Genomic DNA, 22,475 nt, shown 5'->3' with positions numbered 1-22,475 from the left:
AACGGAGCAGAGGCTAACAGGTGACGTGAGAAAAGAGAAAAGAGATGATACACTGGAATAGATGGAGGCTCATTATGAAGCAGCTCACAGTCACAGTCCATCACCTCCCCTAATCTTTCCATTTAAAAAGTGAGGCACACAGAATATTTTTGCCCACAGCTGCTTATTAAGTCCAGATGGTGGTGGGTGGTGGGGAGCTGGCTGACACCCATACCAACTACTGCAGCCCGATGTTGCTAGAAACATTTCGTGTAACAAAGCCAATGTAACAGAGCTAAATGCTCGGCTCTGCAGATACAGATTCATATGTTTAATGGATCCTCTGAGCAGCATGTACGCACACTCCAAGAGGATTAGGAAATAGTACAACAAGAACTGCTCGTCCGCGGTGTCCTCGGCTGTCCGCCTCACACTTTATCTACAGTCTCCCTGAAGTCCAGTGAAGGGTTTTAGCAATAAAGCACAGGCTATGCGCCCTTTAGGGGAATTAAAGAAAGCTAAGGACGTTCTCACCGAGGGGGTCGACGCCAGGCTTGCCGGGGACAGGTCTGAACTGTGGGGGTCCGCTTGGTCCTGGGGTATTGGACTCCTGAGACATCGGGGTCCCTGGCTTCATACCTGGAGTGCTGGATTTCTCTCTCTTTTGGGGGAGAGTGGAACAGGAAAAAGAATGTTTTCAATCTGGGAGGACTTAGTAATAAAGGACAGAAGGAAAGAGACAGTGAGGAAGAAGGATGGGAAATAAAACACAAGATGACATTAAGAAAGACCAAGAGTGGACGGGACCATTGTGGGATGGGAGCATCCAACAAAATAACGTAGAGACAAACTATCAACCATGAAGAGAAAAGCTGAATAAAATGCACCCTACAGTAAATTAATATATTAATGGGGTTTCTTGCTTCACCTTGTCTCCATTTGAGATAAAACATTGTGTCTGTCTACCTGTGGGGGCTCTTTGCCACGGGACGGGGAGGTGGCACTGCTGGATGAGGCCAGGGAGGTGGGACTGGCCTGCGGGGGACCCTCTTTACGGGACGGGGGCATTTTGTCCAAACCATTTTCCCGGGATGAGTAGGACTGCACACTGCGGGGCGACGATGGATCCTGAGTTTGAAAACACAGAAGTTAGAAGTCATATCTTTCCCGACTTCAAACAGACACATTTCTATGTTTTCCAAAAAAGCCAGGAAACAAAATAACGAAACCAATTTCTCTCGCTGTAATTCTTCTGCCAGTTCATAAGGTGAAAAATGTTTGGCTGACATGCTTTCCAGTGTAAATGACGTCCTCATCCTTTGCCCCATTGAGTAGGTAAAGTCAAATCGGTAAAGACGCGTCTTTTGCATTCACACCTTGCGAAACAAAGAATTTATTTTGGGCTTTTGAAGATAAAAGACGACCCGCGGGTTGAACAATCGCTGTGAAATCTTTGGTCATCGCTTCAATGGAGGTCCTACACCGAACGGTCGGAGCCTGCCATTGTAATGGCCTCGTAACCCAATTAAGCCTCACTGCTAGATATTTGAAGCGACTCATAAAACAACTGTGGCAGCAGAAGTCTTGTCTGTAAGATGTGTAAGATATATGACCCAACATGATAGATGCACAGATTTTATCTGTGTTATTTTTAGTGGAAACTAATTGCTTACATAAACTTGGAAGATCTACTTCTGCTGCTATTGTTTGTTTAATTCATTTTAAACTAACACAACATTTTTAAAAGCCGATATAAGCTCATCGCCTTGCTTTGATGCTTATTCTTTTATTTGCATAATTTTAAGATAAAGAATAAATGTGCTGACTGGTTTTTTTTGTTAATCTTTGCTGTAAATAAATTATTTTATTCCACTTTTTCATAACTTGAAGAAAAAACCCCACCTCTAATCAAGAGGCTTTTTAAAATGAGGACAGCTTGAGCCACAGTGGCGTTTGTGTACCTATGTATTTTATAGCTCTGTGCTGCTAAATGAGGACAGGTGGAGGTGAAGGAGGGTGGAGAGGGATTAGTATAATTACTATTCACGTGTTCCTGCTGGGTATGTTTACATGATGTATGCAGATGAAAGCGGTCAAGTGAGGCAAACAGAGGCCAGCGGCCGCCTACTAACCTCATCTACTACCAAATTATCATCACTCTTATCCGCATCGCTGCCCTGAAAGAGAAAGAAGGTGAGATGAGACACTCCCGCTCTGCGGTCTGATGTATGCAGATTACATGTAGAAATATACAACACACAAAGTCACACGCAAACAAGTTTCTCTGTGTGTAGTTTATTGCATTTGGAAAATTTTTGATTAATACCCGGTGAAGGTGAAGTTCAGTAAACGTGGACAATAAACGATAGAAATGTAATTAATTAGAGATTCTTAACTCTGATATATCTGATCTCTCACAATTACTCCAGCAGCAAAGTAAGCACAGCAGAAAGTGAAACTATTTCAATTACTTTGGAAGAAAGAGCAGCTTTTAAAAGTCTGCTGGCCTCTCGCTACGCAGACACCACCAGTCTTATCTGACGAGGCAGAGTTGGATGGAACTTTCTTACAGTTGCTCAAACATTTAAGAGCGCTATGAAAACGTCCTCACATAGTCTGTCATGAACTCCTTCTCATCAGCTTTCCTCTTCTTGCCGTTGCTGAGGTAGTCTGCTGGGCGACCCTTATCCCCATTGGACAGAGAGCTCTGCGGAGAGGAGGGAGAGAGGGCAGAGAGGATGGAATTGAGACAGAGAGGTATGGGAGCGAGGGGGAGGTGTGTGCGGGGAGGTGCAAAGAAGAGGAGGAGATGAAGGTAAGAAGGACAGAGCAGTGGAGAAATATTCGTGAGGGCGCGAAGGAAGAGGGTGATAATGAGGTGAGAGGGACTGCATAAATCATGTCAGGCTCATAAGCTGCAGAGATGAATGTGAAAGAATATCAGGCTGCATCGATTGGCCGGCTCAGTGAGGAGAAGAAAGAATCTTTCAAGTTTTCTTGAAGGCAGCAGAAAAGAGTGCCGAGTGGTCAAAGCATGATTTGGCACTGATACCATTTTTTTTTTTTTAAACCCAGCCAGATAAATATTTTATAGCGCTGGCATAAAAATTGTTATCATAGTGGTTCCTCTATAGCCGACAGTAACTCTGCGCTAAAAGCTACGTTACTGTTGTTAAATGAGAACGAGAAGAGCTGTAAAAACATGTCGCCTTTGTGCTCACATGCAAGAAGGAAATGTTTACTTATGCCGACATACTGGAAAATGTGTCTGCAGGCAAATAATGCGCAACAGTAAAAGAAATTGTAAATAAAGAAAAAAACATCCATTATAACATCAACAAATAATATATAAGCGACTGCGTAGTAAATTGTACTCACTGGTCCTGCTTCACGATCTGTTCATTCCATGCAGAAGCACATCCAGTCAGAGGACAGCAGGACGGACAGACACACACATAAAGATACACAAACGTCAGACTACATGCCATCACTATACATCACGCTGCAGCTGATGACTCAGTGGGAAAATATCCCTGAGGGGTGTTGCGATCAGCAGCGCTCCGGTGCCCTGCCAAAATTCCAAAGCAAAAGGCGATCATTGGAGCTCATAGAGCGCATTCTGATGTTTGCTCTGCTGCTAACCCAGCGAGGTGTAACCCAGCTCGTCTCTCGGGCACAAACTCATCTGGACTTTCACGTGTTTTCCTTTGAACAAATTGAAACAAGAAGTGCGCTGCCGCTGTACCTCGGTGATGCTCGGCAGCGGCGGCAGCGGCGGCAGCGGCGGCTGCGGCTGCCTCGAGGTGAGCTCTCTCATCCTTGGCAGCGAGCTGGGCACCCAAAGCGCCAGACAAGGCCAGGAGGCCGGACCCGCTGCTGAGGGCCAGGCTGGGGTGGGGCAGTCCTGATGGGTGTGGGCCCACTGGCAAACCCTGGGCGTGCTGGGAAAGGTGCTGAGCTTGAAGCTGCTGCTATAACGAGAAATACAAAGAAACAGAAAAAGAGGAGACAGAAATATCTGGGTGACTTACAAGCGCAAGCTTACTTCACAGGAATTGATCGAGAGGAAGAGAAGAGGAAGGAAAAGAAGGGAACTAATTGCTGCGATGTGCACGAGAGGAGGCATGTTAAGGTCGAGGGAGTGGCTCTTTAATATGGGAAGCTTTGCAGTCGAATTGAAAGGGATGGGAAGTAATTTTAAAGCAAGGCCAAATTTTCCATGAATTTAATTTGCATCTGAATTCCAAACAAACTACCTGGGACATCATTTAAATTTATGACTTTTGGGCCTTTTTTAGGTGGTTGTCAGACACCATAAATAGTCAAAAATAGTCTTTTTTTACAAAACAAAAATAAAAAATCAACATATTTTAGAGCTGGCCAATGAATATTCTTACTAAAAGGAAAAGAACAGAAAGAAAAATAAAAATTCTGGAGTATAAGGTACACACGCTATGAGGCAGAGGGGGGAGCCCACGTACCCCTATCGAAGCATTTAGCTCCCCCATGGTCACCTGTTTGGCGCGTTCCATGGCCTGGACCACCTGTTGTTGGTGCTGTGGAACAAATCAAGGTGTCAGTAAGGGCAGGTAGATGGACATTTAGTCTGTTTTTCCCCCAACAGTGAACTCATAACAAGTATAATTTATAGCATTTGTTGTTTGATTTTAGTGGCTGAAGAAAATGAATGTGCTCTGTCCATCTGCAGCTCTGTGTGTGACAGTGATGAATGTGTATGTATGTGCACACCTCCTGTGTGCGTCGATCTCACGCAGGAGAGAAAAGAAAGAGGACTGAATGTGACACATCGTGTGTGTGTGTGTGTGTGTGTGTGTGTGTCCCACCTCCTGTGACAGGAAGGGGATGAGCTGAGCACAGATCACGTTCAACCGCTTGGCAATCTCCGTCTAAAAGAGAAAAAAAGGTACTGTCACTTTGATGAATAAACACACACACAAACACTCGCACAGCCAAGATTCAGCATGAACACAAAGAACACGCACACCCTCGTGAAGGTTACACACACAGGCGCACGCACACAGTGTGGCTGTGGCCTGTTTCTCCCAGGGCCAGTGTGGTAAATATTTCAGCTGCTTACATCTGGTCCATGCAAATGGAAACTCTGCCAGAGAGTTTGGCTAAAATATTCATGGACAGCATCTGCTGTGGCCACAGCCAGCCCACACATCGTGTGTGTCTCTGTGCATACACGCCCAACTCACCATCTTGTGTGTGTGCATGTGTTCCTGGTGTGTCCTTGCATGTCTGTTTGTCTGTGTGTGTGTTTGCATTTTGCATGCTTGAGTGTGTGTGTGTGTTTCCTGCTGGGGGTCAGTGATTCTTGCTGTGGGTGTGTGTCTGTCTCGATCTGCTCTACTACACAGCCAACAGCAAACTCTTCCTCCACGCCCCCCCACCCCCACTCACCGCCATTTCTCTTTCCCTTTTTCCTTCCATCCCACTCCATTTATCGCTCTTTCCATCCATCTATTCCTCGTTTCATTCCTCCCTCCCTAATATTAGCACAGTAATCAGTGTTACAAGCTCCGCCATGTAACGTCTAACGCACACACGCGTGTGCACGCACGCACGCACGCACGCAAAATCATGTTTAGCGGCAGGCCCAACAAGGCCGTTAGGGCCAGTAATGATATGCATGCAGAGATCATGACAACATCATTATGGCCACAGGCTGTTTATCTTGTTGACAGCTAGACCCTGTTCTGTGTGGATGTGTGCTCGCATGTGTGAGAATCCATGTGAGTGTGTTTGTGTGCATAGCCACACTCACCCCACCCCATTCTCTCTCTTAAGTGATTTATTGATGCTGGACTGAACTTCCACCCTTCCTTTTTCTTGCTCTTCCTCTCTCATGCTCTTTCTCTCATTCCTCTTGCTTGCCCACCTCTCTCCCTCCCTCTACTCTCCATTTGTCAGCCAGCCAGAGTGCCCCCCTCTACTCCTGCCCTTCTCCCCTCCATCCTCTGAATCCATCACCCCCCACCCCAAGGGAGACACAATGATTTCTTGTTAGAGAGCTCCAACTACTAAATGACATCTTCAGGAGGGAGAGAGAGAGAGAAGGAGAGAACACGAGCAATCGAGAGAAAGAGGATAAAGAGGGGAGGACAAAATGAGAGAGGGGAAATGAAAAGAGGAGGCAGAGGAAGGAGAGGAGGAGGAGGAGGAGGAGGAAAAGGGCAGATTGGGTTGAGGAAATGACAGCCAATGAACGAAGGATGTAGGAGGGTGAAGAGAAATAGAAAGAAGAACAGAAGGAAGGCGGAGGAGGAAAATCGAGATTGGGAAGTGGTGGTGGTGTCGTGTGCATGTGTGTGTGTATGTGAGGTGGGAGTGGGGTGGGGGACAGCAGCATGTCAAAAGCAAAGCGATTGAGATGGCGAAATGAACGAAGAGAAGGAAAGAGAGCAGACAGCAGGAAGGCAGTGACCTGATTTAAAGTGAAATTCAGCATGGACTGTATGTCTAGAAGGAGACAGAGGTGGAGACAGGGTGCACAGAAAATAGGGAGATAAAGAGAAAGAGAAATCAATCAAAAGGAAGAGCGACAGAGATGGTGAAGAAATGGAGATTAGCATTAAAAAGATACAGTAAGACATAAATTGAAGGGAAAAGATAAAAAAAAAAAGGAAGATGGGATGGAGAAGTAGGGCGACAGTGAGAGAATTGAAAGGACAGAGGGAGGGAATAACAGACGGGGATTTATGATGGGCAAGAGGGAAGGGCAGAGTATTCTCATCTGTCTGTGGTGGAGAAATGAATTCTGTTTGTGGATCCTATTAACACCTCCACAGCATAACACCGCTCTACAAGTCCGTCACAATTGACATAACAGCAGCAGAGACGGGAGATTTTCCTTAAAAAATAATTCTCACAGTTTTCGAGCTGATTGAGGGCAAAGGAAGGCAGAAGTGATAATACAAGAGAAAGATGCAAAGCTTCGAGATGGGGGTGGGGGTGCAGAAAGAGAGAGAATCCTGACTCACCTGTTTGTGCATTTCAATGTTAAGGCCGTAGGACATTTCGTAATACTGAAACAAAGGAGAATATCGGTTAACAGACATGAACGTACATAGAGAATAAGAGACTGTGAAACACAGCGGTAACACAGGATGTACAATGAAATCATCTCCCATGGATACACTGTAGGAAACAAGTCATCCGCTGAAAGATAAAACACGGACATTAACATAAAATAAACCCAGTTTATATTTTTCGGCAACTCTCATTAAACCAATAAGGCTGTGATAAAACAGCCCAACAAATACACTGCTGCAAACTAGGCTGCTAAGTCAAAAGTATTGAAAGTCTTGGCATTTTCACAGGATCAATAGACTTTAAGCCTAATTCAATAACATATAAAAAGTATATTTCTGTCTCACCTGAAAAACACAAATATTCTCTAGACAAGGAGTGTATACCCAAGAAGAATACCTATTTTTATTTTCTTACACAAAAGAATTGAGACAAATCAACTCTCCCGGACCACTCGCAACCTTTTCCTTTGCTCCCAGTTTCCCGACGTTAGGCCAAGCATGAGCACTCTGAAGTGCCCGCATGTCCCTAAAAGCTCATCGCTGCTAATTTCACCTTGAATCTGCTGAAAGTCAATGGCAATAAAATGACCCTGAGGCGTGTTTCGGAAGCCAGAAACCCAAAGCGGGGGAGGGAAATTGTCACCGGGCAGAGGAAGGTGGCAGACGATTGCAATAATCATGTCTAATATGAGCTATTTGACCCTGGCTTTTACCCGAAAGTACAAGGAGCTGCAAGGAATGCACGAGGTGTTGAATGCCAGAGAGAGAGAGAGAGAGACAGGTAAGGATCTCTCTCTTTCACTCAGTCTCCCCTCTTCTCTTTCAGAGATGGACCGAAAGGGAGAACATTTTAAAGTCAGATGCCTTGAAAAGTGGCAGGCTGACATTTGCTTTTCAGCGTGGCTGGTTGTGGAGAGATGAGATTGGCAGTTGGACAGCCAGAACAGGCTGGCAGGATGGGAGAGGAGATGGCAGGGGTCCTCTCTCTCCAGACATCTTTCCTGGCAGTTAGCGCACATGTGTGTGTTTGTGTGTGTGTCTGTGCAGGTGTATGTGTTTTTTAGCACAAGTCTCAAAGTGTGTAGGCGTGTGCATCTATGTGATTTGTGTGCATGCTTTGCTGTGAGTGTGTGTTTTCAAGGCGCGTGTGCACGTTCCCCTGTGTGTGTGTGTGTGTGTGTGTGTGTGTGTTTTTGCCTGTAAGCCTCCATAAAAGACGCCTTTCCTGGCAGCTGGCAGCTCTGCTTGGCAATTGCTTTGCCAAGTTTCGTCTGTTGCTAAGCAACATCCAAACTCCCCCAAATCATCAGCCAGCAAAGAGACCTGGCCTGTGCTTGATGCCAGCTACCCCCTCCTCCCCATTGCTAAAACTTCAATCCCCCTCCCTGCTTCAAGCCCCCCGCTCTGTGCCAAGATTGCCACATAGCTCTTTTTTGGCACAGCGGGTTCTGGGCAGCCTACACTCTGTAAGCTGTGGTTGTTTATGGCTCTGATCACAGGTAAATCAAGGCTGGAGGTTTGCAGACTAAAAAAACAGCAAAAAAGGAGAAGAAGACAAAGAGTTTTGGCCTTCCCTTTATCTGGAAAAAGATCTGCTGATCATGTATCCTTCACAATCAGTCGTACCTCTAAGTAGCACGGAGGTAGAGGGACCACTTTTACGCTTTGTTACTCTTGTTGTCATGCCCAGATTTACAGATATTTTCTGCTATTCAAATCACAGCCTTGCATCAGCTTCTATAACTTTCTCTCATTTTTGTGATGAGATGCAAATGTTTCAGACTTGGTGGAATATCTGCAATGACTGGGCACATTACGCAGCAGCACCAGAACAGACAGACCAGAAGTGATCAATCAGAGCTGTGCTGGTGAGACGTCTAACGCTCTGAGTAACGCCAGTTTTGGCGATCATTTTCAGCTCCAATCAATGAACGAAAAAGATCCCAACAGAGTCGAAATAAACCACCTTAAATTCACATTCAAGACAATTTTAAGACATTCATCACTTCTGCCAATCTGTTTCCTCCTTCGAGGAATATAAAGTATTTCTAATAAAGAGTTTTCTTATTGGAGAAAATAAACCACATTTTTATTTTTCTCTAAACACAAACGTACCAGTACTTTCCCATCGGAAAAAAAAAACTGTTAAAATTTGGGTTTATTTTGTAGTTCGCTAATATGTGTTTGTGTGTGTGCATGTGTGGTCTTGTGTGTGGTTTTTGCTGGGTGTTGTTTGGCAGCTGTTAGCAGATGAAAGGGATTCAGGGGACTTGGCTCTGCACTTGTTGTGAGTAAATGTGGAAAGATGTGTGTGTGTGTGTGTGTGTGTGTGTGTGTGTGTGTGTGTGTGTGTGTGTGTGTGTGTGTGTGTGTGTGTGTGTCTCACCATAACATAGTGTCTCTGGATTTCAGTCTTCTCTGTAGCCAGTTTCTCACACTCCAGTTTCAAACTGCAACACAGAGAAGAATGGAAACAATATAGGCTGGCCATTTTGATTTGTATCACACGCCAAAATAAAAAATACACAGTGTAATTAGCAACATGACAACAAATTATTCCCTACTCATTCTCTTCCCCCTACCCCTCCTGTTTCCATCATTCACTGGGGAGGAGGGAGCAGGGTGACCGGGGTGCTGACAGCCCATTATCACCTCAGAGCAGAGCAGAAATAGACAAAGTCACGCTCGGGGCCTGAAATTCAGCCAAGACTGCAGGCAGGAAGGCACATCCGAGGTGTCTCTCCCTCGTTCTCTTTTTCAGTCTATCCATGTGTCATCCATTCATCCTCATTTTGTTGCTTTCCCATTTGCCAGCCAGCCTGTTTGTCTTTGGATCTGACCGTCCCCTGCTTCAATTTGAACTGCAAACTTTGCCAAGTTTGACTGAAGTTGAAGTTTCTGTTTCAAGTGGGTCAAGTGTGGCAGTTCTGTTTCACTTGTCTGTGCGTGTGTTCGGGACGTGACCTGTGTCTGTCTGTGAGCGTCTCGGGATGCTGCTTACTCCGAGGCCTGGCGTGGAGTCTAATGCAATCAAACACAAAAATGTATCTGAGGTGATAGCAGCCAAACACAGCTCCCATGTGTCCAAAAGACTTGCACGCACACACACACACACACACACACACACACACACACACACACACACACACACACCATTTCTAAATGCGCTCAGGTCCGAGCAAACAAACACCTTCCTTGTTACCTCTGCAGCGCTCTCTTCATCTCCCGCACACAGAAATACACTGACCTCAACCCCCCACCCCCAACACCCACACCCTCCCTCCAAACAGACCTAGTACATTTTGGGCCTGAGGCAGTTTACGCCAACTTGTTTGCGGGCAGCAGATAGATTGATTGGGGGGGGTTGCGGTGAGGTGGGACATTAAAGGTGGGTGCTGCGGGAAAGAGTGTGCGGAGGTGGTGTCGGTGGTGATGTGGGGGTCGTTTGGCGGAGGAAAATTAGAATATGATTAATACCGCAACATTACCCCCAGCCGCAACAGGTAATAACAGCCCCATCCGCTCCCTTTCTCCAGTGCAGCGTGCACACACACACATAATTGACTCATTTATCATTGCCAGTCAGTTGAGGAGAAGAGGGACGAGGGAGGAGATGGAGAGAAGCAGGACGCAGAGTGAGAGAGGAAGGTGGTGGTGACTGAGGAGGAGGGAGGGTAGTGAGGATTAACCTCACCACCCCCACCCCGCCACCGCCACCCTATAGATTTTATTACACTGGAATTGCCTCTCGGCAGAAGTCACTCACAGCTGGGCTGGGAACTAATGCAACTCCGTATGTGTGTGTGTGTGTTTGCATGGCTTCCAGTGTGTTAATCATGAAAAACTGGGAATATGCTTACAGAATAGCTGTGAACACAAACACACAGAAACTGTCCACCGGCTCAGAGCTAATCAAGCGATTCTCTATATAAATAAATACAACACAATCATGAAACAACGGCCATAATGCAACACTTTCACCATTTTCCAAAAAAAAAAAAAAAAAAAAAAAACACAATCACAATAAACTGAAAGGACAAAAAATAGGGAATGCCATGTGAAATCATTCATGAGTGGTCTGATTTGCATTTCCCCTGCGCAGTTAGCCATTTCTCCTGAGTGTTTCTCCTGAAAAGTGCAAAACGAAAAAATAAATGATGATAAAATAATGATAATGATAATAAAAAAATGACTCACTTTTTAACCAATTATCATCAACACATTGTTATGTATTGTTTCCCACTTTCTTTTGCTTCGTTTAATAAAGCTGATAACGTCCATCAGAACGCGTGCCTCCTTACTTATTTTAGAGAATTCACAACCGACAACTAAAAGACAATCACTAAATCACCACATTCACTAAATCAGCAAATGAGCAACAGTTAGTCATCCTATGAACCACTAAAGTGCAAACACCTCCATACCCCCGATCTACAAAATAATAAAAGAAAAACAAACATCCATGTAGCCACAAAGTCTTGCAATGCTGCTGAGCAATTTATGGAGCGCTGTGCCAAAAACAAACGTATGCACATATACACGCCTACACCCAAACAGCGTGCAGATGGACAGCTCTTGTGCTTACAAGAAAGACCCCAAGGTCGTACTCAGAAAGCAATAACCATTCCCCAGAAAATGGACTTCAAGGATTGGAATTACTGCGCGAGTGTGTGTTGTCATGATGGGACTGTGGGAGCATAAAAGAGTTGGAGCGGGAGAAGAAAATGAGGGAGAGAGGGGAGGAGAGCGGTGAGCAGGAAGTAGGTATTTCATGTCGAAATGATTGCCTGTAATAATTAGTCTTTGGCTCAGCACCATTTACTGCGAGGGAGGGAGAGATGGTTTCCGAGGATGGAGAGAAAGCAAGATTGAGCGAGCGAACAAGAGAAAAAAGCAAGAAGAAAAAAGAAATGGCGTGTGTGTGTCTGTGCGCACACGTGTGTGCCTGTGTGGCATGGTGGGCTCGGTTCCTCCAATTTTTCACTGGCGGTGACAGGAGATAAGATGATCAGCCGAATGCGCTACAAATCTGCAGCCTGCCAGCCTTCAGACAGCTCTGTCAGTGCTGCCCTGCTACTGAGCACACACACACACACACACAGACTCACACACAAATGCTCTTTACGCACGCACACAAGGAAACGCGCAAACTAACCACATAAAGCATGGGAGAAAATGGTGATGTGTGTGAGAACACACTAAACCAGCATATTAACCGAATACACTGCATGTGTCAGGCGCACGGAAACATAACGTACACGTGAGCACAGACTGTACATACACCCACACACGTGCACACGTAGCTGCTAAATAAACACAGCGAGGAACACACACACACTCTAATGAGAGCCTACAGACAGTAAAGCATCTAATTCTGCACTTGGAGAAGAAATGTGCCGACTGCTTTTTAAGTCGCCGTGTTTTAAAATTGGGCTTGTGGGTATTGTAAAAATGTCAACGCTTTCCTCCCTAGCATTTGTTTTTCTAAACAATACTTTTCCTTTTCCTTCATTGATTTTTTTATGCTAAAGGAACAAAGGTATTTTCATATTTTCCCTCAATAACACGCTTGTCCATTGCTCCTGCTTACTTGAGGATTTTTTTTTCAGCTAAGGGGACAAGAGGAGCATTTTATTTTTCTTATGAGTGATCAGATTTGCAGAAATGGGATCTCTGTAAGCTAGTTGATGAATGATGGTAAATGATGAAACAGTAATTGCCAAATTATTTGTTCTTTTCCTGTGATAACAGATATTTTTTTCTGCACACGTTGGGCAAGTGTCGCTAAAGACCATCAAAATATTGACAAAATATTAATTTCTTCCTTCCACAAGCCAGTTATAGGTGTGGTCGAAAAATCTTCTCCCCAGAGGTGAAGAGAGGAGCGTGTGAAATGAGGCAGGACTAGATTTACATTATAAAGCTTTTACCACATTATATATAACATTTAAATCTATTTACATTCAGAAAAGCGTAAACAGAGGAGTTATTTAATTGTTATATTTCTTGAAAAACTGCAAACATTAGCTGGTGCCAGATTCACAGATGTTTAATTAATTTCGTAGTTAATATAAGCAAATATTTTAGGGATTTGGAAAAATAGATGACCCCCCCCCCCCAAAACAAACAAAAAAAACTTGGGTTTTGAGCACTTTTGAATAAAGTGAATAAAGACCAGCTGAGAAGAAATGATGTGTGGACTGATCGTAACAAAAACGGTTTGTCAAAGCTGGCAGAGAACTTTTGTCTTTAAATTTTTGTCTCAATTATTTCCTCTTGTAAATCACAGGATAAACACCGAGTTCAGAGTGATAGGAAACAAAGAAAGAACCATCAATTCAGACAAAGTGCTGCAGAAATACAGAATACTAACTAGTAATCCCAGCTTTAAACATACACGCATTATGCACACATGCGCGCGCACACACACACACACACACACCGATGGGAGCGACTGCGCCAGTGTAGTGCCTTTACAGTGTCAGGACCATTTAGCCTGCCAGCCTGCAGGTATGTGACTGTTCACTTTACATCTCATTAACTATTGATCAACCTCCCCTCTCTGCTCTGCCACAAAAACCTCCGGCCTGCGTCCCAGTCTCTGTCTTCAAATACACACACTGTCTCTGAAACGCACAAACATACATACCAGGGACCCACCCAACTTGCCAGTGTACTCTTTCATCATCTCTCAAGGGCAAGTACAAGAGCAAACACACACACACACACACACACACACACACACACACACACACACACACACAAGCCAGGAACTTGTCACACTGTTACCCTCTATGCCGCTAGGCTTACTGTAAAGGCTGGTCTTTTATAACTGTCTCCAACAAATGCACACAAACAACCACACACTGAATTAAAAAGGGAGAGGTTGCATCACACAAACCAACCCACAAAAAAAAGAATCACATTAAGAAACCACAAACCCTCAGCCTGCTCTAAAGCAAATATAATTTTATCATTTGGTGAATGACAGTTAAACACAGGATACCCGTTTTATCCAATTATAACTGTAAACACGCACAAACACAACCTATCTATTTACATGCGCTGTAAAGACGTATTCAATTCAGGCCCACACGTGGTGGTGACAGCGTATGTAAGTCGACTTAGTACAGATGCAGCGATTCTGACATTATTGGCCGATACCAACATCTACGGCGTTTTTTGTTTTGTTATTTGTTCTGCCTTTTGTGCCAGTGAACCAAACAAAAACCAACAAATAAATAAATAAAAATTTTAAAATTATGGCTCATCTTTGAAAATCTACCAAGCCAAAAACCAATGCGGCACAAAAGTAAACACTGGCCACTGCCATTGCTAAATGCCATCGTATTTGCAGATTGACTGATGACAGCGAACGCATCACGCGTCACCGTATTTGTGCATCTCGACCTTCTAGTAAAGAGCCAACAGGCGTAGTTACATACTTGTGTTTAAGCACAAAGAGGTACAGCAAAAGCTTCTAAAGAAATTAAATACACTTTATTCGGTGTTCATGCAGCACTGTGTAATATATTGCCTAACAGAGGTATGCAAATGACAGAGTTACTTAATTAGCGCTACTAATTTTTTTAAACTTATCATTTGTGCCTATTAACATAAATGAAACCGTGAAAAGATTTCAGTCTGAGCACTGTCTCCATATGTCTTATCTCTGTGTTATGAATTATTGTCCAAACCATTATTGTCCATAACCCAGAGATAATTTGTTGGATAGAGACGGTTTTTGAATTTTTACCTCTCTGCTCCACCTCAGTGGATTTTAAATCAAACAATCAATATGTGATTGAAGTGCAGATTTTCAGCTTTAGTTCAAGGGGTTAAGAAGAATCCTTTAAGATGCTCTGTTGCTGCTTGTTTGTGGGTTTCTCTGCATTCAGTTTTTTTATTTAATAAGTGAAAAGCTGCTCTGTGAGGTTGAGATCAGGCGACTGACTTTGCTATTTGATATTGAAGAATATTCCGTTTCTTTTCCTTGAGAAAGCCGTGGGTTGCTTTTTCGGGATGCTTTGGGTCATTATCCGTTTGCACTGTGAAGCGTTGTCTGATCGGTTTTTGCAGCATTTGGCTGAATCTGAGCAGAGAGTATATTCCTGTGCACTTCATCCTGCTACTTCTACCAGCAGTCACATCATCAATAAACACTAGTGACCCGTTTCCATGCCATAACGCTGCCTGTGCCATGTGTGATGTGTCCGATCATGAGATGTTTGTCTTCTTCTCCATATTTGTTAGTGTTCCCATCGCTCTAATTATGAAATAACAAGTAAACAAACCTCACATGGCTATGAAACTGCTTGTCAGCCAATTGTCCAATTGCTTTTGAGCCTGTGTATAAAAATGACCACAATTCTCCAACAGTTTATGCAAAATGATGTAAAACCCTCAAAATTAAAGCTGAAAGTCTGCACGTGTCTCGTGATCGGTCGGCTTTAAAACCCTGTGTGGTCGTGTACGGACGCAAAACTAGAAAACTGTATTTTTTGTATAAGGTTCAATAATCAGACGATCGGTTGATTGTGAAATTATTACACGCGCGCAGCACTGACTGTATGTGCGTCAGTGCCGCTATGTCGTATTTGGGCAGAGATGAGTGGAGGGGCTCTTTAGTGATGAGTGGCAGCATATTAGTGGTGAGTGGAGAGTCTATCTTACTCTGCAGACCACACACACACACAGAGTTACAATGCAAGCACGTCTGCAGTCACCGAGAACAACGTGTGTGTGCGTTTGTACAGAAAGAAAATTACTGTAATGAGAGCTCTGTGTCAGCAGCTCCTCCCGTCTCCCTTCAGCCTGCTGATTACAGCCTGTTTAGATAGTTAGCACACACACGCGCGTGCACATGTACACACACACACACACACACACACACACAGACCCAGCAATGACCCTCTAATTAATTAACTCTTCCCTTTCTTTAGGTTGCTTAGAAATCTTTCTCACTCGATCTTACCAACCACGTGCAGCACCTAAAAAAAAAAAAGGGACACATAAATTTAGAAACGCGCCCTTACCACTAGAGCTGGGCGATATGAGATTTTTTCATATCACGATATGTTTTTTTCATTTCAGGCGATAACGATATCTATCACGATATAAGCCAAATAACTATATTTGTAAGATTTAAATGTGCCGTTGCTCACAAGTAAAATGTGAAATAATCAGCAGCTTGTTTTTATTTAAATATTTATTTCCCATAATAAGTTCAACAGGGTAGATGTACTTATGGAACATGAGACTTTTTCAGATAAATAAAGGCAAATATTGCAAACTACACAAAAGGCAGCCGCTAAAGCGTTTAAGTTTCAAAATAGAACAAACGAAACAGACTAAATTGTCAATTCCACTTAGAAACAAAATATTAATTCTAAAAATAAATCTTAGTTTGTTTTACAGAAGAACAGACAAAACTGACTAACTTTTGTCAATATCAAATAAACTGAGAACTAAAAGGAAATTCTCAATCTCTCCTTGTTGTATAGCTTAGCTTTTCAAACAGTTTTAACAGTTACTTTAGTCTGACAAAAGCCGAATGACGAATTAGCGCTTCCAGTCAGAGACTGAGGCTACGTCCACACGTACACGGGTATTTTTGAAAACGGAGATTTTCCGTTTTCGTTTTAAAAAATAATCCCGTCCACACATAAAGGCAGAAATGAAGGAAAACGCTGCTATGAACATGCCAAAGCAGCAGGTGGCGCTAGATTCCTAACCGTGCAGAAATGTTGGCCAATCAGAAGTCTAGAAGCCTCGGTGGGAAAAAGTAATCAAAGCTGGGGCATAGAAGCAGAACCGAGTCGTATGTGTGGAGGGACAGTAACTGTGTGTATATGTAAGCATTTAAACACTGCAGAGAGTAGAATTAACAGTAACAGTATTGTAGAAATTCATTTCACCGAAACAATAACGTGGCGCACAGTGTGACGCATGCACCAGTTTATTGTATTTCCAGACTTGCTTTCGGCACAATTTACAGTGCACGCTACTCTGTTTTTTGTCAGACTTGAAATAGCCGAAATACCTTCACACTACGGAACTTCTATGGCTCTTCCGTTTGACAATCTCTCCGGCATTGGAACCATCATCTGTTTTCTCTTCGGTCACGCTCGGTTGATTTTTCTAGTCGGCACACTCATTTCCTCCATTACCCGCTGGCTACTTCCCAAACAAACACACGTGCGGCTTGGCACTTGTGCTGTATGTAACAAGCCACGCGACGTGACGCTGCGGCTGTGATTGGTTCGGCTCTGCGCTACTTAATTTGGATTGGCTGACCTTTTTTTTTTTTTTCTTTGAGGACAAGAGCGGCGAGGTCTATCGCGATAGCTTAATTTCTCTATCGAGTAAAAGTTATATCGCGATACATATCGTTATCGTTCTATCGCCCAGCTCTACTTACCACCCACCCATCCATCTATCCGCCCGCCTGCACACACAATGCACAGTTTCAGCTCATCAGCCCAAATCCCTTCCCACCATCTCTTTCCTGCCATCTAATCCGGCATCTATCAGAATCTGGCCACTTTCCCTGTGGCCAAAATACACAACTAAGCCTAGCTATTTCCAGACAACATCTATTTGTGTGTGAAGATAATTGGGGAGGCCCGTACATGTGTCTAAGCGTGTTAAGCATATGCATCGGATTGGGAGTCTGTCTGAACGGGTCAGTGTGTTTGTGTCTGTCTCTGTGGGCGTTCAGGTCATGTTTTCCCTGCAGGGTGAATAGTGTACAAGTGGATCTGATTACATGAAGGTGTAGCCTGCAATCAGAAGTGGTTCTGTGGTGCAACCTGTCTGCTGCTGGACTAAACAAGGCCACTGCTAATCATACTGATTGCCACTGTATGCATGTGTGCTCCTTTCAAAAACTGCTGCCAAACTGTTGGGGGGAGGGGGTAACCGAACCAAACAGCTTCCAGGAGTTACTCAATTGTGAGAGGGGCAAGTGGCTTTATTGCGCCACTTGCAATGGTAAAGTATTACTTCTAATTTTACTGCACGACAGTGGTTTTATGACCTCACAGTGGCATATGGCTCAAGCGAGGCTGGCCTGCATATTTTGGTTACTTGGTGATTTTCGTGCACACTAACCCTACTTCCAACATAACTACACATTCAAGGTGGCAGGATTATTTTAAAGGTCTGTTGTACATGACTGCATTAGATTTAGCTTGGTGCACCTAATAACTGCCTACTGAGATTAGCCCGAGTTAACCTTTAGTGTAATAAATTCACAAAGCAGTACATTGTTTTGCTTTACATATGTTACAATGTAAAATTTGGTTAAACAAGTTAAACACCAATTAGATAATTGTGATCCTGGCTTGATTGACTCTTCATTGAATAATTCATTTAAAATAAATTTTTTTACTCCTAAAAGATAAGCAGTATAGTTGTTTTTGTTCCTTAAACACAACACGAGCAGCAGCTCAAGTTTATTGCTGTTTGTACGCCAATTATGAGCGAGCCAAACCAGTCAATCCAATTAACAGATTCATCCCCACCTGCCAGATTAAACATGCACCCGACAGATACGTGAGAAGATGTCTGATAACACAAGCTGTTCCACTTGCAGAAACTGTTGCTATTGTTCCAAGCCATGGTTACAGTATTAGTTTTCAGTTGTAGTCATATGCAGTGAATTAATCTGCTCTGATTCTTTGTGCTCTAAACATCCCGCAGGGCTGTTGGGAGAAACCTTGCAGGGTGGTTAAACAATCTTTCCTGGAAACCTGAACCCGTTAAAACAACACGCCGACTTATCGAAACTGGACGACGCAGATAGAATCCCAATCCCGCTCTCGGTCGTGTTCTTAATCACATCATTAATTTATTGTTGATCCTGCTCAGTAGTTCTCAGTACCAGCACTTGCAAGAGGGCGATGCTCCAGGTGTTTTGTAACATGAGGTGTTATGCTAAGCTCCCGCCAGAGGAGTTCATCACCATGAGATTCAGAGGTAACTCGTGTTCAGTGAATGACTGGATCTGTCGCAGGGACAATGCAAATAACGAGGGAGGGGGGCTTGTTGCTGACAGCGATGACAAGGAGATAAACTGCTTCATCCATGCAAACAAACACATCAAAAACATATCATACGGCTTAGACGTGGCCGGCATCATACCTCTAGCATTGCACTGAATAAGTGTGCATATGTGACAAGACTGGAAAACTGGAGTAAAGATATATGTTTTTACTGGTTTGAGGTTAAAACAAACAGCACATGCTGCCTTCTTCTCACTGCTTGCTTTACCATTTATACATCGTTTACTCCAGTCGGTATTCGTAAAAAAAGTCTCATGACTAAAAAAAAATGCTGCACAAACCAGAAGTTAGAGAAACCAAACAGGCATTGCTAAGCCTCTAACCGGCCATGCTAATTACAGATTTTACATTTATCTTCGTCAATGTGACTCTTATGCATCTCCATACAAACTTTATGCTCCGGTTCATAGTCAATAGAAAAAATTAGCAGTATATGCGGAAGCAATCCACTGGAAAGTATGAAATTTGTGTGTTTTCTTTCTCTAGATTTATACTTTCGAGCTTGTGGTGAACAAAACGGACAGTGAAATAAGAACAGCAACACATGCAGGCAGTGGTGTGAACAGGGGTAACAGTAGCCGCAGGGGTTAGAGGGGCTGTGCACGGGGAGGGATGGGTGTACAAAAGAAGTTTGAAGTGGGACAGAAAGGGAGGGAGAGGAGATTCTGGCCAGCTATATCAAAGCAGGATGAGAGGAGAAGAGTTGGGAGGCGGGAATGACCCTGTGAAGGTGTGCCAAGAGAGCAGAGAGAGGGAGAGAGAAAAGAGGGAGAAGGCTGGGACTGCACAGCCAGCCCAAATCCCACATTCAAAGGCATTCTGGGCACATTCCTGCGCATCAAGCACACCATACAGTCAGGCAAAAAGAGTAGATGTCAAAACGTCACATAGCATTATCTTGCATTATTTCAGCCAGATCAAGTGTGTTTGCATGTGTATGGCATGGGCGAGAGAAACAATTCCAGTGTGTCGCCTGGGAATAAAGCTGAGCCTGCCTCAACTTCTGCCACGACACTTTACTGCACAGTCATGTGGCAGCGCTGAAGATGCTAATTCTACTATTTAGCCCTCTGCTTTTCCCACAGATAACAGCATGGATGCTGCTGTGATCCAGAGTTGTAGCTCCTCTAGTAAAATAAATCACCGCAGTCATTTAGTGACTGATAAGCTTTAAACTCATTGATTTAACACCAGGACAACACCTTCGTGTCACCAATACTTTTTTAGCAAATATTTGGGGGGGGGGGGGGGGGGGGGGTATATTTAAGTGTTCTTATGCAGGCTATATTTAAAGTGTTGTTTTCAGACTTTATGCAGCTATGATCAGTGTTAAAATCTCATGTAGCTGTTGTCCATTCCAATGTGAAGTTTACAGAGAAGTGATCATGGTGCGACTCAGACATGAAGCTTTCACATGATCATTTAATTTTCACCCTGAATGCCCAGGGCACTGGAAGCAAACAGACTGCAAACAGTACTGAAAACTGCTCCACACCCACCTGTGGTACTGGGTCTGAAGGAACTGAAACTCCTCCTTGATGCGGTCCAAAGTTTCTGGGTAGGTCAGTTTCAGTGACTGGGGCGTCCCCGAAGCTGCAGCCGCCGCTGCCGCTGCAGCTGCCACCACTGACGCAGAGGATCCTGGGGGTGCCTGTAGAGGTGCCTGAAAATACAAGAAATATTTATTAAAAAGATTGTTGGAATTAAATGTCAAAATCGCGTCATTCCCGGTGTCCTTGAGGAATTTGCTACAGTGAATGTTATCAAAGAAGCAATAATCGTGAGCACCGTATCTATTCTCACGTCTGTGAGGAGCTGCTGAATATAGAAATACTGTTATTGCCAGATGTGAGCGGGTCAGCAGAATAGGGCGGAGAGACACAAGAGCTTCTCAGCCAAATGAGCACACTTTGTTTAATTGCAAGTCTGGGTAGAAGAAAAAAAGAAATAAAGGGCAAAATAGAGCAGCGGGGGTGCAGAACGGGGGAGGAAAAGGACCCCATCGTGGCCAAAGACCCCTTCCAACCTCTGTGTATAGCCTCTCCTCTCTGCGGGATCCAGAGCAATTAGGAGACTACAACCATAGGGGTAATGCTGCAGGACAGGCAGACAAAAGGGGGCTAAGAGCAGGCCTAGGAGGGTGGTCGGGGCTGTCAGTCCATTTGTCTGTCTGTTTGGCTCTCTCTCAAAATAACAGAGGGAAGAAAAGACAGCCGGTTCACAAGCTTCATGATTGTCATCTAAGATGTTCATTTTTAGCTTCTAGCACTTAAAAAATTATATCGAACTAAAGCATAAGTACTAAAACTTATATTTGGTAGGCCACAGATTTTACTCTACACAGCGCTGCTTAATCGATACATTTAAAATCTGAAACAGCTGACGATGTTTTGCCGTTTTTAAAATCAGGAATTGTACAAACAGACTTGGAACGTTGAATTTCTTGAGCGTTTTCATGATATAAATGCAGATTTCTTCTCTCTTGAAAAGAATAAACCAAAAGTTTGGGCAGTGTTACAATTCCAGCCAGGGCAGATACGACTTGTCTACTAGTGCCACACACATTGTGTTTACCCTGCGGCATTATTTTCTCCTTTGAGGGTAGTAGAAGAGTGCAACTCATTTTTCTCTTATATGCATTCTTAACTGGTAGTCATGTAGCTTTGCTACATTTTGTCTCGCTGCCTGGAGATTTGCTAGGAAGTACTCAAGTTCCCTGTGCAATGTGGAATATTTATGCTGAATGCAAAGGGAGAAAGCTGTGCTCACACCTGCATTCTGTCAAACCCAAGCATATAGCAGACTGTGTGTTTAAGTTAAACACATGCAGGGTTAAACATTTTTTGCTTGATTCCATTTTTAACGATATACATTTCCCATCCAGTTCTTCCGGAGACTACATTATATATGCTATCCTGTCTTCCAAGCCATCTGGCTGGAATTTCTCCATCACAGCGTGTCCAAAAATAATAAGCTGCCCACCTTGTCATCAAATAACCTAAAAGGTTATTTCTCTAAGCGTGGATTGTGACAATTTTTAATTTGGTTTCAAAAAATAACCCCACAAATCCTGATGTTGTACAAATCAGCAGTGTCTGTGAGGCATTAATGATGTATAATTAAAGGCTTAATTACAACATCGCTCAGCTACAATGCAGCAAAACAGTGTGTAAAAGATGTTAAATAAAAACGTGCGTGTCCACATGTGTGCAGACGCATGAAAGAAAGATACACCAGGAGAGGTTTGCCAGCAGGTGAAACATTATCTGAGGAAAGGAAATTAAATACTGAGGAAAGACGGGGAGTGCAAGGACAGAGGATAGAGATGAAATTGGGAGGAGAATTTAAAGGGGGGAAAAGGTAAGACTGATGA

General features: G+C 43.7%; 1 protein-coding gene across 6 annotated transcripts in view; it reads right to left on the bottom strand.

Moving 5' to 3' along the window:
- Positions 1-22,475, bottom strand: part of tle2a (TLE family member 2, transcriptional corepressor a) — a 36,382-nt gene that overhangs the window by 5,226 nt on the left and 8,681 nt on the right. The window contains exons 2-12 of one of the 6 annotated variants that reach the window (XM_085397720.1): positions 20,602-20,765; positions 9,424-9,487; positions 6,987-7,031; positions 4,824-4,886; positions 4,431-4,535; positions 3,725-3,950; positions 3,358-3,374; positions 2,591-2,686; positions 2,112-2,156; positions 946-1,107; positions 514-640 (exon numbers count right to left, since the gene is read on the bottom strand). In XM_085397720.1, coding sequence (XP_085253846.1) covers positions 514-640; positions 946-1,107; positions 2,112-2,156; positions 2,591-2,686; positions 3,358-3,374; positions 3,725-3,950; positions 4,431-4,535; positions 4,824-4,886; positions 6,987-7,031; positions 9,424-9,487; positions 20,602-20,765 — 1,114 coding nt within the window. The remainder of the gene's footprint in view (positions 1-513; positions 641-945; positions 1,108-2,111; positions 2,157-2,590; positions 2,687-3,357; positions 3,375-3,724; positions 3,951-4,430; positions 4,536-4,823; positions 4,887-6,986; positions 7,032-9,423; positions 9,488-20,601; positions 20,766-22,475) is intronic. The other 5 variants (XM_085397721.1, XM_085397722.1, XM_085397723.1 and 2 more) reach the window with 5 other exon arrangements.

The sequence above is a fragment of the Rhamphochromis longiceps genome, linkage group LG23, assembly GCF_057381845.1.
Source record: "Rhamphochromis longiceps isolate RC_006_pf linkage group LG23, R_longiceps_female_GT1.1, whole genome shotgun sequence".
NCBI classification, from domain to species: Eukaryota; Metazoa; Chordata; class Actinopteri; order Cichliformes; family Cichlidae; genus Rhamphochromis; species Rhamphochromis longiceps.
This window is presented reverse-complemented; position numbering and strand designations above follow the sequence as displayed.